This window comes from Eublepharis macularius, chromosome 3 (genome assembly GCF_028583425.1).
Source record: "Eublepharis macularius isolate TG4126 chromosome 3, MPM_Emac_v1.0, whole genome shotgun sequence".
Classification (NCBI taxonomy): Eukaryota; Metazoa; Chordata; class Lepidosauria; order Squamata; family Eublepharidae; genus Eublepharis; species Eublepharis macularius.
The window spans coordinates 85,529,484-85,551,401 of NC_072792.1; the positions used below are offsets into that span (position 1 = coordinate 85,529,484).

The following is a 21,918-nucleotide window of genomic DNA, read 5'->3' on the forward strand; positions in this document are numbered from 1 at the left end:
TTAACAGTTCACTACTACCTCACTGTTTTAGATGTGTTCCATTTCCCAACTGTAAAAGTCAAGCAGGAACAGAAGAATCATCCTGCTTCCTACCTGAAGCTGCAGTAAGCAAGCCTGAAAGTGTTCTTCACTATTAAATGAGCAGTTCAGACAAATGTGAAACAGTTATGCTAGTAAACTAAACTAACAGCCAGCTCCCTCAGTGCTCTTCATGTTTAAAGGAAACGGAACATTCTTAGATAAGCGTTCACCATTACGTTGAGGGGTGCCCCTAAGCCTCTTTTCAGGGGGACACAGCAGGGGTCAGTGCTAAAGGAGGCACGGAGTAACTAGTATTAGAACTCCTTGGATGGAGGAGGCAGTAATATTTGAAGCAATACAAGATGTGCTTCAAAAAACAGTCTGGTTCCCAAGACATGACTAAAATGGAGAAGGGATAAATGTTGTGAGGTAAATTGGGGCCCCATGGCTGAGAAAAGGAGAGTTTAAATGAACTAACACAGGATCAAAATTTAAGGTTACTGAGACTATTGCTGATCAACTTTCATCTTGTTCCCAACATACACAATTGAATTTAATGTAGAAAAGTAAAAAAAAAAACCTAGACATTACACAAAGGGAGGTTCTTTTTGGTCATGTTTTCTGTATTGCATTGGGTTGTATCCTACCATTTTGCTGAGCTAAGGAGGGTGCATTCTGCCAATGCAAGAGCCTTTTGCACAGGCCGTTAACTGAGCTGTAGGCTACAACCTCTCGTCTAATACAGAATAGGGAAGAACAATTGCAAAGGATTGCTCTCTTCTGCTGGAATTTCCACAAATGGTCTTGATGGGTATTACTGATAGAAACACAGAATGTCGAACAATTTGCACAGAAATGTACTGAGGGCAATTGCCTCAATGTGCAAATAGCATAGTGCTAAACCTCTGAAAGCAACCACTATACAACAGCAGGGTTTTAAATGTTTTAAAAGTTAATTTAATGACAATATCCTCTTTGACGTCTCAATATAGTTTACATGATCCCTCAGAAATACTTAAGAGATCTGTCGCAAGTTTTTCTTGTGTTAAAATGTTCATAGTATAGTCAAGTTCTTCATTGTATACATTTCCTTTTCTGTAAAGGACAACCTAAAACTTAAACAAAAACATAGATAACATTAATTTCATGGTGCATTGATTTTTAGATTATATACTAATTAGCTTGATGCTCATGCTTCGCTACAATATTTAACTACTTTAATTCCAGATATAATACTTATGGTTATGTAACATTTTTCGGTTTGTGGGTTTGTTTGTTTTTGAGTTGGTTTTGTAGTATAATGGCATAGTACCTGAGCATCACAAAAGTGTTTGTATAAAGCGAAGCATGTTGATGCCGAAAACTGATGAAGTGAATTTCAAAATGTAACATTTATTGAAGAGATTTTAAAAGGAAAAGATTGTAGTGCAATAAATAAAGTGAAAAATATGTACAACCTTTTTTTTCTACTGAAGGACCTCTTTGTAAACCTCATGGGGTTTTCCCCTCAGGTGCTAGGATCACCAGGCTGCTTGGTGAGCTCACTCTGAAGCAGGCCACATAGAACTGCCCATGTGAGAAGCAGTCCTCCCTCAAGTCCATTCCTGCCACCTTCAGTGTCTGCCCTTGGGACTTGTTGATCATTATAACAAAGCAGACCTTGAGGGGGAACTGCAGTCTCTTGAACTCGAAGAGGTTATCTGATGGTATGAACGGTATGTGTAGTATGAACATCACTCTCCCCCCCCCCAACACTGCCGGTGAACAATGTGGCCTCGATGATGTTCCTGTGGAGGGCTTTCACTCATAGTCTGGTGCCATTGCAGAGTTTGGGTGGGTTGAGGTTCTGGACCAGCATCACTGGAGCCCCCACTTTGAAGAGAAGCTTGTGGGCTGGGAAGCCAGGAGGGTTGAGCATGTTTAAGAACTCCACAGGATAGTGGGCAGCATCATCCATTTGCACCACTGAGTCCACAGATCTGTACTCCATTTCTACCCTTGAGTTGTGTTTCATTAATGATGGCAGCCTAGTTTTTCTTGGGGTTAGAATGGCATGCTTGCACAGCCCATCCATAGACTTCTCTATGATAGTGACGATATCAAGGTATATCGTGGCTGTTAGGTCTGCTAGGGTCATCACTACTGTGCCCAGGCCTGCAGATATGGCCACCTTTCCCTTGCCTCAGGACTTGCAGGTACTTGGCCACTGCTGCTCAGTGCACCACAGGAGTACGATGTGCATATTTCCTTGCCGCATCTCTAAGTTGCTTCCTCTTCTTAGCATCGATATATATTGCACAACATCTGCCAGGAAGCTTCTTAGGGGCACTAAGAAATGACGGCTGCAACAGGTGTGAGGTGGAGTTGGACTGAGGGAGGGGTGGTGTGGTGGGCACTTCAGCAGGTTCATGTGAGAGGTTCGCATTGAAATGGCCGTAGAAAGGCCATGCACCATCTCCCCATGAACATTTAAAAACTCAGTTGCCATACTGACTTTTATATAAAATCCCTTTTCAGGAATCTTGTACTGTCTTTCTTCAACAGTCTGTAGTTTCCTTTACCTGATTTTTACCTCATAACACAGAGTTCCACAGTTGACCCATCAGGGAGGGGGAGGGTGCAAGCAAGCAGGAGCCTGTGAACCACACCGGAACGCCAGGCCCCACAGGGAGATTGGAAACCCTAGAGGGGAAGGCTGGGAGGTGTATTTTTTTCTCAGGACACATTCAATGATTCCCAATAGCAATTGTATATTCTTTAGAATGTTGGGGAGATGGCCAATCAGGTCGCATGGTGTTTTATTGTGGGGATAATAATGACGTACTTCGTAAACCACTCTGAGTGGGCATTAAGTTGTCCTGAAGGGTGGTATATAAATCGCACGTTGTTGTTGTTATATGCAAATGACCTCAGGGAAGAGTGGCAGTTGGCGGGATGGGGGAGGCCGCCCTGCCAGCCACACAGGGAAGCTGTATCCCTATGGGAAAACACATTTTACCCCTTTGTATCCCCTTAGGGGGTGAATTTCTTAAAATCCCTTCTTAGTGAGCCTCTACATCACAAAAGGAACGTTCTCCCCAAATTTCACATTTCTAGGTCCAGAGGTTTGGACTGGGCGTTGATGAGTCAGTCAGGACACTTGTCTTTATATATATAGATTATTTAAAATCTGCTACAGTAAAACATGATTATGCAGCTGAAGTTTAGCACTGTTGGATGGGCTGATGATGGCTTAGAGCAAAGCCCTCAATGGATCACCTCACCAGCAAAAATGAATGAATCAAAGATCTGACATTTGTTAAGCACATAGCATACAGCACTCTGGCAAGCATTGAATTGTACTTCTGGCAGTGAAGCCTCAGACATTGATTAGCTGAGCTCCCATGATGGTTCAGAGAACTGAACAGGCTGCTGTCTAGTTTATGTGAGGGAGGAAAAGCCCATTTGGCTTGGGTGTTAAACATTTAGCAGTAGTTTGGAAAGAGGCCCTGGGATACAGGGCACCTAAGAGAGGCCAGAGGTGGGTATGCTAAAGGAAGGGTACAGGATAGGCAGCGGAATGAGGCTTGAGGAATATGGCAGGGGCAGCAAAGAATTCAAACACAAAAAGCCTAAGGGAAGGGGGTTAGAAAAAACTTCTCAGACCAGAAGGGATTATTTCCCTTGGTGGCAAGAAGTGATGCTAGAGTTTAAAGGGATGAAGTAGGCATGATGTTGGCAGCACAAAGCTGAAAAAGGTGGTTCCAAGGAGCAACTGATACAAGACTGTTGGCAGGCAAGAGAGGTTGAAGGGATGGGGACTGTAGGCTCTAATGGGTAGAGGATCGCAAAGGCTGCATTCTGCTTTTAAGGGTTGCACAAAAGGGAAATGTCACACCGATTTGAACTAACCTACCAGTAGTTTCAAAATAATATTTGACCATTACTCAATGTGCTTGCTATTATCGACACAAAAGGCTTAGAATTCTATATTCTGATTTAGTTTTCATAGGACCGTACTCTTTCCAGGCACTTCATAAATGTCAAAATATAATGCAGCATGTAATGTAGTTAGAAAGATGTAACTGATTACATTTTAAACCCATATACTTGCCTTCAGCTTTTTCTTGTTCACAATTCACTTCTTGAGTCTCTTTTGTGGATTGCTTTTGGCTATACAGTTGTACCAGGGTTTCTATATTCTGCATTTCTGCTTTCAAAGTTCTTTGAAGATCAAGGTTGTTTTTTAAGAAGTTCTTTACAATTTGTATTCTATTTAAATCCTAAAACAGAAAATACCATATTTAAAATCTGAAATGTGCACCCATTTGTACCCCACCCTTTCTCTAAGAAACTTTTCTCACAATTTATAGCAAGTTAAACCAAGAGACTCATCCATGGCCATCCAGAGATCTTCAGACCGGAGCAGGGATTTCAACCTGCACTTCTTATCTGCACACTATAGGCACTGCACCATATGATGTTTGGTACATCTGTCTCTTTAATGCTTCCTGCAAGGTCCTTCCTGATTTTAAGCTTTTCCACTAAGGGTTTATTTCATTGGTTCTGGCCCTATACTGCATACTGATTTCTGCATGCATTTTTAGGCCTTTAGCTTGGGATCCCTTCTCTTCTCTCTCTTCTCCCCCAACCCCTCATATTTGTCTTCCTGCTCAGATGTCATGCAACTTTCAAATTGAAAAGCCAACTGAAATCTCCAAGCAGTTTGCAGATTTTATGATTCCATTGTTTGCTTTTATCCCTTTGTACTTCCTTTTTCTAGCTTTTTATTTTTAATTTACTTCTCTTCATATTCCCTCTCTCTCTCTCTCTCTCTCTCTTTCTATTCACTCCTGCTTTGAGTATGATTTGTACTCACGGCAACAGAAATTCATTTTCTACCTTTCATAGGTAGCCATGAGAAGACCGGGTGCGGGGAAGAGAGAGAGAAGATGGCAGCTATGGGGGAAGAGTGCTGGTTGAACAACTTGTCCCTTCCATGTGCACACACAGACACACTCACATAGAGCATTCACCATGGATGAATGCTCTGCTGCGCTTCACAGTGGCTGCACAGAACTGGGCTTGTTTGGTGGCACATGATCCAGTGAATTCAACAAAGCTGGGCTTCATTGCTTCTGATAATCCCTGCTCAGCCAGCCACCTCCTCTACCCAATTTCAAAGCTAGGTGAGAAGCTTGGCTTAGACCTGCCAGAGGTTCCCCAGAGCTTTGCTTTCCTCCCAAAATTTTTTTGAGGGAGGGGAATGCTGGATGCAGGATGGGGGGGAAAGCAGATTTTTCTCCCCTCGACTTGGTTGGATCTTTTTTCTCTTAAATTAAGCCCTTACATAACTATAAACATGTGCAAAAAAAAATTAAAAGGAGGAGGTGTTGTGACATCACTGGTGATGCCATCGATGTCAAAAGCACCCCTGCTTGAACACCTTGATTATTTAAGGCATGGCAAAAGAAAATAAATCAACTTCACAACTGTAAAAATGCAGACAGCTGTACAGGTGAATCATACCCAAGCTGATTCCAATTCTTGTGAATCGACTGCTAAAAAAATCAGAAACATGCAGAAAAACTGTTTAAAAGATTTCCACAAACTAATGGTATCAAGGACACTGAGGTCCGCTGCCTCACCCAAAGCCGGGGGAGCACGCAAAGAGCCCAGTATCCTAATTAGAAAAAACTTAAAACAAAACTGCAAATAAGAGACTGCTCTCATATTAGCTTCAACACTGCCACCAGTCCTTTTAATCTATCCCAAGGCACAGGAGCAAAAGGACAAATCTCCAAGCCTGTCAGGGAATTAAACAGAAGGTCTATCTTGCAAGGGTGACTTGCAATCAGAATTCTTTAACAGAAATTTACTTGGGAAGTGTTTCCAAGGGTCAAGGCAGTGGGGTATGCTTTGAGGTTCCAGAGTCAAGAACCAGGCAAAAGCAAAAATATAATTATTTATTTAAGGTGCAAAGATATTCAAAATAAAATAGGACAGACTGTGGGAGATAAAATAACAAAACCTTAGCACGTAAGCTCTAACTATACATACCATCGTAAATACAGAAGGCAAAACAGAAATTAGACACAGTGCAAACTAACAGAGTTTCTTGCACAGAGGCAAATAGGACTTCAGTTGATAAAATTCATCACAGCAGACAAAAAATGATTGCAGTAGAACTTCCATTTTACAAAATCCAAGCCAGAACTCAAGCTATAGTTAAGTTGAAGTTTGAACGGCTAAAACTTCACTAAGCTCAAAGCTCCATATTGTTAAGCTATTTTTATGGGCATGGGGAGCCTATGTGGTCCAGACCAGTTAGCCAATCAGGATCCCAAAAGCTGATGTCACCGTTGCTAGGGTGAGTATGTGAGTGGGCGGGTCTGAGACCAATCTGCAGCTTTGGTGCCAGCCCCTTTCTCACAGGTGCAAAATGTGCTTAGTGTTCAGGAATGTTAATTAACTTAGAGCTGTATCATGGAGGCTCTAACGAGCTAATGAGGTAGCACATTATCTTACCTCCAAGGTCACTATGTACTGAGAGCTTCTAACAAGTTCTATTCCCAGGCCTCTTGCCTGAACCAAAGATTTCAAGCATGGCTACAGTTTGAGTTTGAATCGGAGAAGCCATTTTCTTTACATGCATTTTCTAGCATGTAAAAAAAACAACCTCCTGTTTCTGTACTACTTCATCTTATGTGCACCTTCAGAGTTTGTCACTTGGTGTGGACTAAAAAGTATACAATGTGCACAACTTGCTTATTATTTACACAGCTGAAACTAAGATGCTAATATGGGGGGCATGACTATTTGACAGTAAATCAAAAGATGAAATGAATAATGCCAGGCAGCTCACAGAAGCACAGGAAAAATAAATCATGCCACAACTTCTGAAAGCACAGCCATTTTCTGACTATACTGTATGGCAGATGAAAGGCAGCCCAAGAAGGCTCTAGCATTGTGTTCCATGTATTTCCAAGGAAGCAGGCTAGGTACCTAGAAAAACCCCAAGACTTGAAGAAACAATGGACAAGCCTTTGCCAGCAGGGACAGCAAACTAATGCCCAACCAGACTTTAAAATATTAAATTGTGATTAGATAAAACAAGACAGTTACAGTGACATCCACTATATAGCCAACATTTCATCCTGTGATGTTTCTACTGGTACAAACTCTAGACAGGCAGCTGCATTTTGTACCCCAGAATAAAACTGTCTAACTATAAATTTCAGTAGGGATGTCGGGAGTTCAGCTGCATGGGTTTTTAAAGAAGCAGTTAATTTCTTTGTCCTTCCTCTCAACAAAGTCCTTCTAGAACATATTGTTTTAAATTCAAAATAAACTCTGTTTATGACATAGGATTAAGTTTAACAAGTAATATGTATAAGCCTGTTTTTATGTTTTACACATGAATTACCTGTTCCGACATCATTCCTTGTTCTTCCATTGCTAAGCTGATCTCCTGAAGCCTCTCTTTTATCAGTTCTGCTTCTATTTGACTGATCTGGTTCTGACTCATTTCACCTTCCGATCCATCAAGTTGATCTTCCCCTGGTACATGGACATCCCAGTCAGACGACAGAAACTATTTGATTGGGGAGAAAATAATGACAGTAAAAACTGTTTGGTGAGAAACTGATTTAAGGGATTGGATTCAAAGATCCAGGTCCATCGGCTAAGTATTGCCTAAATATTCACACAAGGAAAGCATGACTCATTCTTCACACTGTAACTACTGTGTTGAATGTGGTTGTGTGAAATCTAATAAACAAGCAGGATCCAAATATATTCAGGGACCTGGATACGTCCACTGAGATTTTTGACTCCCCATTCCACCCCAAACCACAAAACCTTCTCCCTCCAGCTATATCACAAATTGCTTTTGAAATTCCAGTCAAAACCAATTTGTTTAATCTGCTAAGCATGCCTTTGGAAAACACCTGAAAAAGCAGCTCTTTCAATACTGGCTTTTGTATTCTCTCATACATGTGCCTCTCCAACCAGTTGTTTTTTTAAATGTGCCAAACAGCATTAATGTGTGCCACCCATCAAGGCTATCTGCCCTGCAGCAAGTTTACCCTGCCATCTATTACATATAGACAGAATGTAATATTACTGACAGTGAAAAGTAATTACTTTTGAACTGCAATAGTTAAATTGTATCAGTCTACACAAAATCCCTGAAAAAATGCATTCTGAAATAGCCTCAGGTACCTTGACCAAATAATCACACAATTAAACCATCCAGATTCATATTATGCCATTTCTGTATTTTCTAATATAATATATAATATATAATAAATCAACCATAAATAATAACAGCCAAAACAGCAAGCAGTAAAGAAAGGCAAGCATTACCTTCTCTATCCTTGTACGAGCCTTCACGGCCTCTGGAACGTGTTGGAATTCATTTAACAAGTTCTGAACATGATTTCCAAATGTTTTCAGCCAGGAAGAAGAGACTTTCATATCTGAAGAATGCATTAGTTCATTACGGCACTTAATCACCTAAAGATGTTAATATGAAGCAAAACAGATAGACCTCTTAGGGGCAATAGTAAACATGAACCAATTCTCAAAATTACAGCTCTAGGTTGGAGGTCAACAACTGAGTGCTGAGTTTTCATGGCAGAACACACATCGTTGCCACTAAAATGGTAACATTTCATGTGATAAATGTCTTGTAAATATTATGGTTCCCGAATGGATATACCAGTGTCTCCAGTGGCATCTTTTATAGAGGCTTTTACCTGATTATCTACTGTAATGAATCATGATGTATTTTGCATTGTAGGCATACACTGTTCTGAAGTGAACAGAATGGTACTTTGAAATTGATTCTGCCTTTTCTGGAAGTATGATCAATTAATTCAGAAAGACAAGGAAGGACCCACAGGGACTTGAGGGGGCATCTCATTTTCCCCTCCCCCTCATGTCCTTTTTCCTGTCTCTGCCCTCATAGCCTCTCCCCCTTTTCCTGCTTCCTTCTCTCCTTCCCACCCACCTTTGTCTGTCCCCACCTCCATCTTTCCCCTCCCTCCTGGCAGCCTCTCCCATATGGCCTAAACGCATGGTGCTGGCTGAGCCAGACCCAGTTGCATAGTAGGGAACCTGCAAGGACTTGCAGGGGGGTACTTCACTTTTCCCAGTATCCTCTTCCCCATACTATTTCCTCTTTCCCTCCTCCTGGCAACCTCTGTATGCTCACCATTCCCTATGTCCTTCTCTTCTTCAAATCCACTAACGCACTTACCTTTTATCTGCCCTCCCGTCTTCATCTAGATTTTTAAATTTATTTCATTTACAATGGAGACCCAAAGCAGCGTACATTATTCTCCTTGCCTATATATTATCCTCACAATAACCCTGAGATGAAGGGTAGGCCAAGTGTGTGCGACTGAATCAAAGTCACCCAGTGAGCTTCTACAGCACAGGGGTGATTGGGTCTCCCACATCCTACTCTGAAACTCCAACCACTACATTATACTGGCTTGAGGGGGCCTGCTGTTGAGCAGTAGCAAGCAGCCAGGCCTGGATGAGTCATGCAAATCATGTGATATCAAGTCATCTGGTGGTTAATTCTTGGCCTCACCCCAATGAGACCTCCCTCAAAGTCTAAAAAGTCTTGAAAAGGCCCCTGCCCACAACCCTACCTTTTACTGACAGGAACCAAGCCCCTGAGGGCATCTGGTTAGAGATGCAGGTGCTTCTTTTATCATGTTGGGTTTTTTAAAACCCCATTGTATTTTTTTTTAAGATTTCAGATATTTCTGCAAATTTGAGGCATTTTTCATACGTGTAGGAAGATCTGTCTTGTCGGTTCATGGCTCCAGTCTCCAGATTTAAGTATCCTCAGATTAGGGCAACTTGGCTATTAGTATATAAGCTGTTCAATGGCACTTCTAAGTATGACAAAACTGGCCTAATAACTCAACTCTAGGTATGTCTACTTCATTTGGAATTACATGATGAAGAAAAAAATGAGCAATTTACCAATCATGTTTAGTATACACTCAAAATATCAGAAGTTACAAATACAAAAAGCTTTTAAAATTTACAAAAGCAAACTATTACACAACTGATATTCACAACACAAAAACTAATAAGGTAAATTATGGGGCTGGATCTAGCAATCCATTTGTCATAGGATCATACAGGTCTTCCCTTCTTTTTCTCCGACCCCAGAAAAGTCGATTCTCAAGGTCATGGGACTGTATGAAAGAGCAGCCATGTAAGCTGGTAGGGACAGTGAGGATAGAGGGGAATCACTCCCTCTTCCATCAACGGAGCTCTACTGACAGAAGAGACAGGAAGGCCCATTACATCTCCCATCCCCCTCCTCACTACAGCCCACCAACCTGTTAGAGAGTATTACCCCCTCATGGAGGAACCTTACTTTTAAAACTGGCAAGTGGAAACTAAGTGTCTCTTTGTCTATTTCAAAGCAATAGATAACCACTAAACCACAAGGCAGGGTCAAGAGATCATGAAATGCAAGTAGTACAGTAAAATGCATTATATAAAATTCAGATCTAATCAAGAAAAATATAGATGCTATTCAGTAGTTATGCTCAATTAGTTAACACCTGTAATGAGTGTGGAGCCCCAGGTTTTGCCAAGATTGTTAAAAATTAAGTGAGAAATCCCAAGTCTTTGTTCAAGCCAGGGAGGGGAAGTAGTATGAAATGTCTTAATGAATTCATCAATTTTGCACTGGAGTCTCCCTTTGAAATTCTTTTATCACCTTTCAGGTCAGAATCCGTGTCACACATTTACCATCCTCATTCATGTTCCAGGTTGACCAGAGAGTCTGGAACGAGCAAGTTGGCTTATGTAGTTCTACTACTTTCCATGTGCTGTACAAGTGCTACCTGGATTTCATAAGTTTGGAGTTTGTGTATGTTGGGGGAAGGGTAGTGTCTTTAATTATTACATATTTCAAAAGTACTGAGCTAACATTTCTAACCTTTTTGCATCTGTAGAACGTAATCCTTCACAATGTGCAGAATAAAAGAAAATTAGGGGGGAAAAAGAATCCGTGTCACCTCATTGCATCTGAGGAAGTCAATTCCAGTCCATTAAAACTCATGCTGGAATAACATTTTTGTCTCTTTAAGATGCCACTAGACTTCTGTTAATATTTGCTGCAATAGGCTCACTCACACAGTTCCCCCAAGGAACTAAGAAAATATCACCTCCTAGACAAAAACAATTTACTATGTGTTAATTTCAGTAAGCTTAGATGGGAGTAACTCTGCACAAGATTCTAGCTGTAACAAACATCAAGCAAGTAATTTAGATAAGGTCATCTGATCGAGACTAAAAAGATCTCATAGGATCTCTTTGTATGGAAGTTGCTAGTTTGTGACTAGGTCTTTATACAGAAAATTGCTGAACTTTGATTCAAACTGTGTTGCAAGGATTTGTGGCCTAGCACAGAAATGTCCTCACCAGAGCTAATTAAGAACCAGATAGTTCCTAGACTCCCAAACTATTCGATCTTGAGGAACTGTTCTCATGAGAGCTCTGTGCTTTATCCCCTAGATTTCTCACAGCCTGTAATGCCAATTATCAGTTTAACCATGTTTGGTTCCTGTGTTGATGGATAGGCTGGCAAGACCATGACACATGACTCAGTGAGACCTAGAAAGATGGCTTTTCAGTTCATTCAAGGCAGCAATGTTATTCTATTTTATCACTCTTAGCGTGTCGTTATGCTAGATCAACCAAGTGCAAGAGAGATGGGCTCACCCTGTGATGGGTGGGTGAGATATGCAACTATGGAAGCCACTTATAGATGCTTCATTAGGTAGCTTTCAAGTTTAGACAGACAGGTTTTAGTATTTAGCAACAGTTAAGAATTTGTTTTATTACTTGTTGCCTGAAGAGAGTGCTTTTTGTTTTGTGGAGCCTCTCCTTAATTAATAAACTTACTTCTCTTTTATAAAGCTGAAGCCTGTAATTCATGTCTTGTGCGTGAGTACACCCTAGAAATGAAACAGAGATTGAGAAGCATGGCCTTTGAGAAAGGGAGTTTTCTTGAACTGCGGGTTTGTGTATCCTTCTATCATAACATTTTATTCTACAAGTACTGTGTCCCCTGCCTCTCAAAGAATCATAATTACATACGATATCTTTTTCTTTCCTGAAATTTCTCATCATGGGCAAAACTTAAGACTTTTTCTCTTCCAAGGAACAATACTGAGGTCATGAAGGAGTAGATGGCCCTGTTATGACAGATTCGCCCATGTAGCAGTTCCCACTTCAGTCTCTCTTGTAATTTGTCAAGCTGTGCAGATATATGGATTTCCCAGAAAGAGAAGCTAAGATGTCCACACAGGTTAATGGTAAGAATCTGATGCCCACACATTCAATTGCGTAACAGCCAGCCAACCAACCAGCCATTATTTCTGGTTATTCCTTGATGATTCCAACCTTCTCCTCCAAGTCCTGAAAAAGTCTAATGTGAAGGGACAGACAAAGCCCTATCTGAATTATCCAAAAACGACTTAAAACCTAGGATAGAAGGGTGTATTTTCACATGGAACTTTGGCAGGAGGATGGTTTTTTTTTTTTTAGCAGGAATCCTGCTAAGAATTAAAAAGCAAAATGTCAATATTAGTTGTTGGATTACCTCTCTGACTTTCATCTGATCAATGTTGCTGAAGAGATCACAGAAATTGAAAAGGTTTAACAGAGCTGATGCATCACACTTGTCTGGTCCAGAAATGTCCACTTTCCCACGAGGCATATATGCCTATCCAATAAGGGAGAACACATGCAGTCAATGTCTTCATTTTTTTTTAGAAACTAGTAATGTACCAAAGTTAACTGATAGTTATGCCAGAGCCTAAGTTCAGTGGAAACATTAGCCATAAAATAACATCCCACACTAAATAGGAAGACAAATTAAGGAATTTTAAAATCTTCTTTATTACCACATAATTGTATAATTGAGAGTGGTACACAGAACCCTACTGTTTTTCTTGGATCTGAATCATGTTTAATTTTACAGACACCAAAACTGCAAAAGAAAGGTTTACACTAGTATCTTTCAGGACTGCTTCAACATACTTTTTAAGCATGTATTGATTTCATGTATATATGCTGGAAGCCACAACTCAGTTCTCAGTGCATAAACACTGGGGTAAATCCAACCAGCTTTTCCACTGATGAAAAAACGTTTTATTTTGACCACTCAGAATGGTTATGCTAGGGGTCATGGGCTCTGCATGGACAAAAGCCAAGTAAGACAGGGGTTGTAGTAAGGGTGATATTGAATGGAAAAGCTGGTTGGATCCATTCCACCATGTACACTCACAGTAAATATGCTTGCATTTCATATCATATAGTTCTTGTACTTGCTTGGGCATAATGCAGATTGCCATCTTTTTTTCTATCTCTGTTTCAAGATTTTTAATAGTTATGGAACAGGCATAAACATAATGGAATATGTTTTCACCACCACTACAGCTTCGTATGTTGACTGCCTACAAGTTAGGTAGCTGTTCAAAGTACAGAACCTCTGTCAAAAAAAGTTGCAGCCCTATTAGTGTCCTGTTATATGATCAAATACTACTATCAGACACACAGTTTTCTTTATTTCAAATAGTTTAACCTTATATACGATGTGTTAGTGAATTTTCAAATCTGAAAACAAAAAGAGAAATGGGAATCTAGTGGAAAAGCAAATAAAAGGGAAAGCAGAAAGAGGTAGAACCGAGACTGGCCGTTGAAAAGCATAGGATCCACTTCTTCTACCAATCAGTTGGAACTATGTGACAAAGTTTAGGTCCATCCATATCACCATCAATATGTCTTCAAGCCTTGGTTTCTGTCAATAAAAGGCAGGGGGAAGGGGCTTTCCAGGGCTGTTTTGGCCTTTGAGGGAGAACTCATTGGAGCCTGGACCACTAGCAACCACTGGACAACTTGCTACCATGTTACTTGCATGACTCACCCAGGCCTGACTGTTTGCTACTATTCAACCACAGCCACCCCATAAAAGCCAGTGTGGTTATAGTGGTTAGTCTGAAACCATGATCTGGGAGAACCAGGCTCAAATCATCACTCTGTTGTGGAAGCTCATTAGGTAACCTTGGACCAGGTACACACACTTAGCCTAACTTCCCTCACAGGGTTGTTTGAGGATAAAATAGAAGAGTGGAGAATGATGTGAGCTGCTTTGAATCCCCTTTGTGAAGAAAGGTGGAATATAAATGAAATATTAAATATAGCCAAAGGTGGGGGACAGATAAAAAGTGTAAATTTGTAAGTGCGTGAAGAGAGAAGGAAGCAGGGAAAGTTGGGGATAAAGGGGTTGCCAGGATAAGGGAAAGAGAAAATAGCGTGTGGGACACCAGGGGAAATGAGGTGTGTTATCCTGCAAGTGTTTGCAGGTCCTCCACTGCATAACAGGGTCTCAGCCTATGTTACCGGAAGTGGGTCTCCTTGTAAAAATGATTTACGGGGGAATTAGCAAGCAAGGAAGACGGCTATACACAAAAGGCGGTAACTGGGATCTATCCCCTTTGTATACCAGGTCCCTTCCGACAATAGAACAGCGAGTCTGGTGCTTAATATCAAACAGTAACTTTTATTGAACACAAGAACTTCATGCACATACACACAAATTACTGGGGGGAAATAATTACACACACACAGAGTCCTAGGAAATGTAGCCAAAGATTGGAAATAGAGAGAAAGGGAGTAAGTATATCTACCTATCCTGGAGAGTAGTCCAGTCAGCGGTGAGGAGAGAGAAGCTTCAAACGTCCAGCGTCCTCAGCCAAGAGAGCAAGAGGCTTAGAGCAACCCTCAAGGGAACAGCGCTTGTGGATCCAGAAACGTGTTCGATTTGAATGGGGCCAGAGCTCTACCTTTATAGGTAAAATGTGCCCTGAGGTGGAGGAGAGTCCTCCTAGCAGTTAGGACAAAGATTCCAATGGTCAGTTCCTGGGTTAGACAAAAGGCTTGATTGCCCTGATGGACAGCTGCCAGGGTATGTGAATGCAGATGCAAAACTAGTTCTAGCGCTGTACAAAAAGGACAGTTCTCTGATGAAGTACACCTGAGCTAGGTTAAGTACTTTTTAGGGAAGGAATGCATTGTGCCAGGAACGACTGTCTATACTTATGAATGTCATTTGATTAGCTTCTCAATCACGGACAGGAGATCTCATCACGGAAGGAGGGAAAGGAATGTGCTAAGTGGAGAAGGCTTTGTGAGGCCTTTGCTGCTCTGGGCACCGGCGGGGCCAGGATGGCAGTAAATCCAATCAAGCCGCAATCACTCCGCATCCCAGGGCAGCATTCCTCGCATGCCTGGTCCTCCCGGGCAGGATGTGGCAATGGCAAAGGCTCTCTGGTGGCTATACAGTAGCCATTTTAAACTCCAGAGGCTTGTACACTTTTAATATTACACACAGCTATATGAAAACTGCTGTACAACTGGCGAAGGCTGGGCTGACTGCTTACACCTAATGGCTGGTACTGCACAACTGGGCCATAGTTTTCCATGACAGAGGGAAGGAAGGAGGGTAAGATGAGGATGGACAGGGGACAGATAAGAGTAGGCTGGCTAGTGGGTGGAATGGGGACTTTCAGGGAAGGTAAAGAAGAAATAATGAGAGAGGATAATGAAATCCTGCCCCCTCTGCAAGTCCTTGCAGGTCCCCCACTTGTGCTATCCTAATACACACTTTGCACTAACAAGTTATTCCATAAAATGAAGTGAAAACTGCAGCAGAATCTGATTAATAAAGACCATCAGTTATTACCTTTGCAAACTCCCACGAGTTAGAAGGCCAGAGCCAAGGCCTGCAATTTCCCCAGTTAACTTCCCCATTTCTGTGCGTGTGATGATTCAAAATCTCTTTCTTCCACGCTTTGCATAAGGAGCAGGCAGGCTGGAACTAGAGAGAAAAAATAAATGCTAGTAGTTTAAGTGACCTTATGACATGCATGAGGAAATTTAAAGCAGTGGTTTTAAGCTTGTTACCAAAGGGAGATGGGGGAGAAAGTAAGAGTTTAGTTTGGAGTTCTCTCAAACTAAAGGAATCAGGACAAGAATTTTACAAAATAAAAAGAAACAGGTTGCAGTTCTAAAAGTTCATAATCTACAAATAGACAAAGAACTCAACATGAAGGAGTGGAAAGAAAAGGAAACACTTGAAAAAGTATAATCAAACCCACCTCTTCTCAAAACGTTTCTAAAAAAGCATCATGCAGCCTGATAAAGGGCCTGGGGATGAGACTTTTTACTGATGACAGAATTTAGGGGGAGGGGATAATAGACACAAAGATGCTGAAGAAGCAGGAAGGCTGAACAAAGGACTACCACCTTAGAGGTTCTCTATCACCACTTTTGGTTCCTGACTGCAGTTGATGAAATATTCATGTGCATGACAAAAGTCATGTAAATACACAGGAGTAATAAAATCTCAAATAAATCAAAAAGTGCTTTGAAATAATGCTGCTGATTTCCCCAAAATTCTAAAAACACTACAAGAAGATTAAGTTTTCTTTCTATAAAGCATTCATACTTTGCTTTCCTACCTGATCTTACACACATTCTCTGTGAGATCCATGAAGGGAAGTAGCAGAACCTTTTATCTTCTGTTAGGTACATTGTTTGGGAAGAATGAGTTGTTTAAAGGCATCTTCTCTTTACTTACTCCTTGGGAATACAAGGACCAGATGATCCCTATCCAAACTCCTGTCAGATGCCAGTCCAGACACAGTTTCCTTGCAGGCTAAGTGCAAAGGAAGCACCTGGTAGTTTTTATACTAACAGCATTTGAGATACAGTTAAGGTGATCCACAAAGTATAGAAAAAAGGGCATTTCATGGATTTTTTTCTTGTTTTTGGATTTTGCATAGACCAATATGACTCTTTGCAACATTTTCTGCTTATAACACAGCCTTTTAAAGACATGGGCAGTTTCTACGCTCACAGCTTAACTCAGTGTTACGAAAGCCCTTTCCAATACAATGCCCTTCCAGCACAAAACTTTTATTATAATTCTGACAAGATGCAAAAATCAAACAAGCCCCTTAACTTCTTAAAGGTTCAGAACTTTAAGGTTCAGACTAATGATCAGTCATTAGTTTCCTTTTTATTTTCATTCCAAATAGGCATTTTTTTTGTGTTCCTTCCGATTTCTCTTTGCAGCCTCTCTAGCAAATCACATGTTGCTTTAAATTCTGCCAGGGGCTAACATGACTTGGACTGAGAAGAGACAGCTGTATGTGTGCGTGTGTGTGGGGGGGTCTTCCTGGTTACAGTCTGTCTACATTATCGTTTTTAATATTTTTGAATTCTATTACAGCAGCTTCATCCAGCAAGCAAAAGAACTTTTAAAGGTGGGCAATTCCCCCTTCCCTACCTGCAAGAGCTCTGTTGATTCTGATGATCCTGAGATTTGGAATGTCAAGTTTTTAGGGAAAATTTAGTTTACTATAATCTTTAGTGCAGAGTTTGACATTTCACTTACAGGAGTAGTACAGATGTTCTGCAGGATCTTACACATTTCCAGTTCTTTTTCCTAGTAGGGGGACATACCTGAGGCAGCACAACTGTCTGCTAGCACGCTTTGGCATTATTATTGCAACTGACTCATATATGCAAGCAGCAATGTGGGTGGCTATCTGAAGCCCAACAATATGGAGGCAGCTTTATGTGGCAAGCCATTTGTGTAAAGCGGATCCTACCCAGTTCCAGGGATTTCAAATATGCCTGAGAACCCCCTCCTGCAGTTTGCAGCTACATGACCAAAATGTATAGGACTTTATAGGAAGCTGCTTCACATAAATGATTTGCCATATGGAACTGTTGGGAGCAGTCAGCCCGGCCTCCGCCATCTTTAATAGCTGCTTATTATATAAAAATCATAATCCCTTGAATCTGATGTTCCTTGATTCACATTAGTAAACCAGCTGGCTGAGCAAAACATTGCTGGATACTGCTGAGGAGAATGAGTTATGAATGGAATATGAGTAAAAGCCAAGCGACTGGGCGTGATTGGCTCCTGCCTCCCCATGCTGCGGAATATGCTATCTTTGACAATAGAGGTGCTCGTCACAACCCTGAACATTCCAAACTCCCTCTTCCCATTGATTAAATCCTGCCCTGCAATCGAGGGCTATCAATCAGCTCTGATCAGTTTAAAACTCTTCCTGGGAACATTTAATCAAAACTCTAAATTCATCAGCTAAGCTCCAGAAACATTTAATTAACTGCTGTTTTTTTGTAAGACACCAAAAGCAACCAATTTAATTCCTTTGTCACATCCCAGCAGCACCAATCAAGATGCTCAAACCTTTTGTCCTTCCCAGGAAACAACCATTAAGGTCTTTGTCCTAACAGCTGAAGTCACTCTCCAGCCTCAGGGCACATTCAGCCCTCTAAGAACCCTAGCTCTACCCCAATCAAATCGAGCAGTGTGGTGGACACCTACTTTGAATCTTAGCACTGCTCCCTCAGAGTCTCTCTCTGAGCCTTCCTCTCTGGCCAAAGATGCAAGATGTTCGAAACCCTCTTCCTCCATGGACTATACTACACCTCTGACGGTAACTATATCTCAAATCCCTCACTCTATTCCAACCTCTCACTAATTGCCTAGGACTCTGGTGTGCTTTTGTGAACCATTAATTTGTCTCTTGTGCAACTCACTGCAATCCCATGAAGTTCCATCTCATGAGGTTTTCAAGACAAGAGAGGAACAGAGGTGGTTTGTTATTACCTTCCTTCATATCCAAGTACTGATCCAGCTTAGCTTTTGAGCTCTGACGGCATCAGGCTAGTCTGGGCTGTTATGGCTGCTAGATACATTTTAACCTATGCTGTTTTACATATGAATACCTACCTTTCCCTAAATTTGAGGGTTTCTTTTTTGAGCTTGTAATTATGTCTGTATTATTTAGTACTGTTTTGTTTAAAAGCCTGTGTGCTATGTAGACTTCTCTGAATAAATGAATGGCTAGACAGTCAATGCTTAGCAATGCTAATTTTAGAAAATTGCACAGCGATGCCAACCACTCTTGAAGTAGAATGAAAACACAGAAAATATTCAGTTTAAGGGATGTCTTGGGTTTTTTTTCCCTCTGCTTCAAAATCATTTTGAGTATTTCTAATTTCTCAAGGGTTCCAAGGTAGTACCACTCAAATTGTTGTTACACCATAATATGACACAAAATGTATAAAAAGACGAGATCATTACTTCACGTTAAATAACTGCATCTCTGCATGAAAACCATGTAAAATCTTAAAGACATAAGATCAGAGCTACAAACAGGAAATCAAAGGCCCTTATAGTCCTGCATAAAGATGTAAATTCTTCCAAAAGTAAAACTAGGAAACAAACTATGCACTTACTCCATCCCTGAGCTCTGTACCTGAGAGATTTCCAACTGAACACATCCCATGCTATTGAAGTTACATCACAGCAAAAGTATAAGAATAGGAAATATATGTAGTGTGAAGCTGATACCGCTCTCCCAGCTTGAGGAAGGGGGAGGGGGGTGTTTGTAAGAAATAGTTGCAAAAATAGTTGCCTCTGGCTGGGCTCTTTCAACTTCTTTGTTAGCCTCAAACCAAGCATGACAAAGCAGCCACATGTTCCTTTCCTCAGGAAGTGTTGTCCTCTTCTTCAGAGACTACGAGTTTAGGTCACCAGGAGGTGGCAGAAGGGTGCTTAACTCTTCCTTGTCTCCTCACCAATCCCCCCCCCGCCCCCAACAAAGAAACCCCAACCATGGGAAAGCATCATAAGATGAGCCCTGCCGGATCAGACCAGGGGGTCCATCTAAGTCCAGCATCCTGTCTCACACAGTGACCAGCCAATTATGATGGAGGGCCAGAAACTGGTCACAGAGGCCGAGGCCCTCCCCTGTAGTCGCCCTCCTGGCACTGGCATTCAGAGGTGCCTCTCAATGTGGAAGTTGTTGAAGTTCCCTTCGTCTCCATGGCTCGTTGCCACTGATAGACCTATAATCCATGACGCTGCCTAAGCCTTTTAAAGATGGCTACACCCGAGGCCATCACTACATTCTCTGGCAATGAATTCCACATTTTAATCACTCATGGTGTAAAAAAGAATTTCCTTTTGTCTGTCCTGAATCTACCACTCACCAACTTTATTGCCCTTGAGTCCTGGTATTTTGGGAGAGAAACAAAACATTCTCTCTGTCTACTCTTTCTCCTGCATGCATAATTTCATAGACCCATCATGTCCCCCATTCATCATCGCTTTTCTAAACTTAAAAGAATCAAATTCTTCAATCATAGGAAAGGCGCTCCAAATCCCTAATCACCTTGGTTGCCCGCTGTACATTCTCCAGTTCTGCAATACCCTTTTCGATATACGGTGACCAGAACAGCCCACAATATCCCAAATGAGTCCACATCCGAATTCTCTACAAGGGCGTTAAAATATTGGCTGTTTTATTTTCAATCCATTTCCTAATAACCCCCAGTGCAGAGTTTACCATTTGCACGGAGTTGACTGCCAGCGTCTGGCGGACGATGCAAAGATCCGCGTAAGATGCCGGGAAGAAAAGAGCCCGCGGAAGTTTCCTCCGCCGTTCGCTGGGCTGCGAAAGCGGCCGGGGCGTCGCGCCTCACCTGCCTGCCTCGAGGGGTGCAGCTGCCTGCGCAGCCACGGCCTAGCGGGGCGAGACGAGCAGCGCCGCGGGCGACGAGCTGGCGGTGGAAAGCGTGGACTTGTTCCCCTGCATAACGCTGCAGGGCAGCCCGCAGCAGCAGCAGGCTGTGGCCGGCCTTCACCCAGTTCTTGTATTCTTTGCAGTTAAGGCGAGCGGCCAGTTCCGCCAGCGCCATGGCAAGGCACACACTGCCTTCGGCTGCGGGCTGGGCGCGGCATCCTCCTCTCCCTCCCGCTCCCTCCCCTGGAGAAAAACCGAGACAGCCGCCTGCTGTTAACGTCACCGAAGGGCTCCATGCGGAAAGCTCCTTTTGTCTTCCCTCTGGTTATACGCACGCGTGGCTTTAGGCATATTGGTTTTGCTCAATTTCTCAGTCTTTGCAACTTTTGCCTTAATTTGCTAAAAGCCTTTATTTGCTTATTTGCTGACGAAGTAATCTGGAACAGGAAACGAAAGAGAAAACGGAGAGGAAATGTTGAGCGGGAAGAGTCTTCCTCCTCTTTCTCTCTTGTGTTTTGGAATATTTATTTATGTCATTTATAGTTCGCCTTTCTCACTGAGACTCAAGGCGGATCATGTAGTATGAGATTAGTACAGTCACTTTCAAGGACATTTCCATAAACAATGCCATAGGGTGAATAGACACAATTTTACAAAGACATAGCATTGGTAAGAATCCAATACAGAGTTGAAGAAATGCTGAAACAGAACATAAGCAATTCTAAGGCTGACGTCAGACCACAAAGAGCACAAATAGCTCATTGGAGCACGTATTTAACACAACAGTACGTAAGGCAACATAGTGGTGAAGTCTATGATCCTTAACTCATTAGGGAAGCATCTGATAGCCCCTCCCCACAATACAAAAGCCTTTTGGAATAATTTGGTTTTGCATTTTTTGCAGAAAGGTAGGAGAGTGGGGGCTCTCCTGACCTCTTCAGGCAGGCCATTCTATGTTCCATGTATGGACTGCTGTTGATTTCACCCATGTGCAGGGTGGCACCTGCAGGAGGCCCTGTTCAGATGAGTGAAGCTGCTGTGGAGGAACATAGGGAGGGAGGCAGTGCCATAGGTGTGTGAATACAGGTTGCCTAATAACAGCTTAGATGTGGGTAATGCTTTAGTTTCAGCAGTGTTGCAATGAAAGTAGCAAAAGCTTGTGCTACAGTAATTTTAGTTAATTTTAAAGCAGGTAATAATAGGATGCCCTGCCCTGGATAGCCCAGGTGAGCCTTATCAGTTCTCA

The 21,918-nt window shown here is 41.9% G+C and overlaps 1 protein-coding gene across 2 annotated transcripts; it reads right to left on the bottom strand.

The window, feature by feature from the left end:
* Window positions 1–966: 966 nt before the first annotated feature.
* C3HXorf38 (chromosome 3 CXorf38 homolog) lies at window positions 967–20,885 on the bottom strand. 2 transcript variants are annotated; one of them, XM_054973134.1, is made up of 7 exons: window positions 20,632–20,885; window positions 15,788–15,922; window positions 12,644–12,766; window positions 8,368–8,517; window positions 7,427–7,594; window positions 4,115–4,283; window positions 967–1,130 (listed from the first exon to the last, which is right to left on the bottom strand). In XM_054973134.1, exons 1-7 carry the CDS (start codon window positions 20,845–20,847, stop codon window positions 1,096–1,098), a joined length of 996 nt encoding a protein of 331 aa, XP_054829109.1. In that variant the 5' UTR covers window positions 20,848–20,885; the 3' UTR covers window positions 967–1,095. The 2 variants fall into 2 exon arrangements, with proteins under 2 accessions (XP_054829109.1, XP_054829108.1); XM_054973133.1 differs by having other exon boundaries at window positions 967–1,136.
* Window positions 20,886–21,918: the final 1,033 nt, after the last annotated feature.

Bases quoted from the DNA above. Each gene is read 5' to 3' on its own strand.
- C3HXorf38 (XM_054973133.1), bottom strand. From the start codon at position 20,847: ATGGCGCTGGCGGAACTGGCCGCTCGCCTTAACTGCAAAGAATACAAG. The intron at 15,923-20,631 runs GTGAGGCGCGAC...TTTTCTCTCTAG, and splicing joins GCACCCCTCGAGGCAGGCAG to TTCCAGCCTGCCTGCTCCTT. The intron at 12,767-15,787 runs GTAATAACTGAT...CTTATTGGATAG, and splicing joins ACTCGTGGGAGTTTGCAAAG to GCATATATGCCTCGTGGGAA.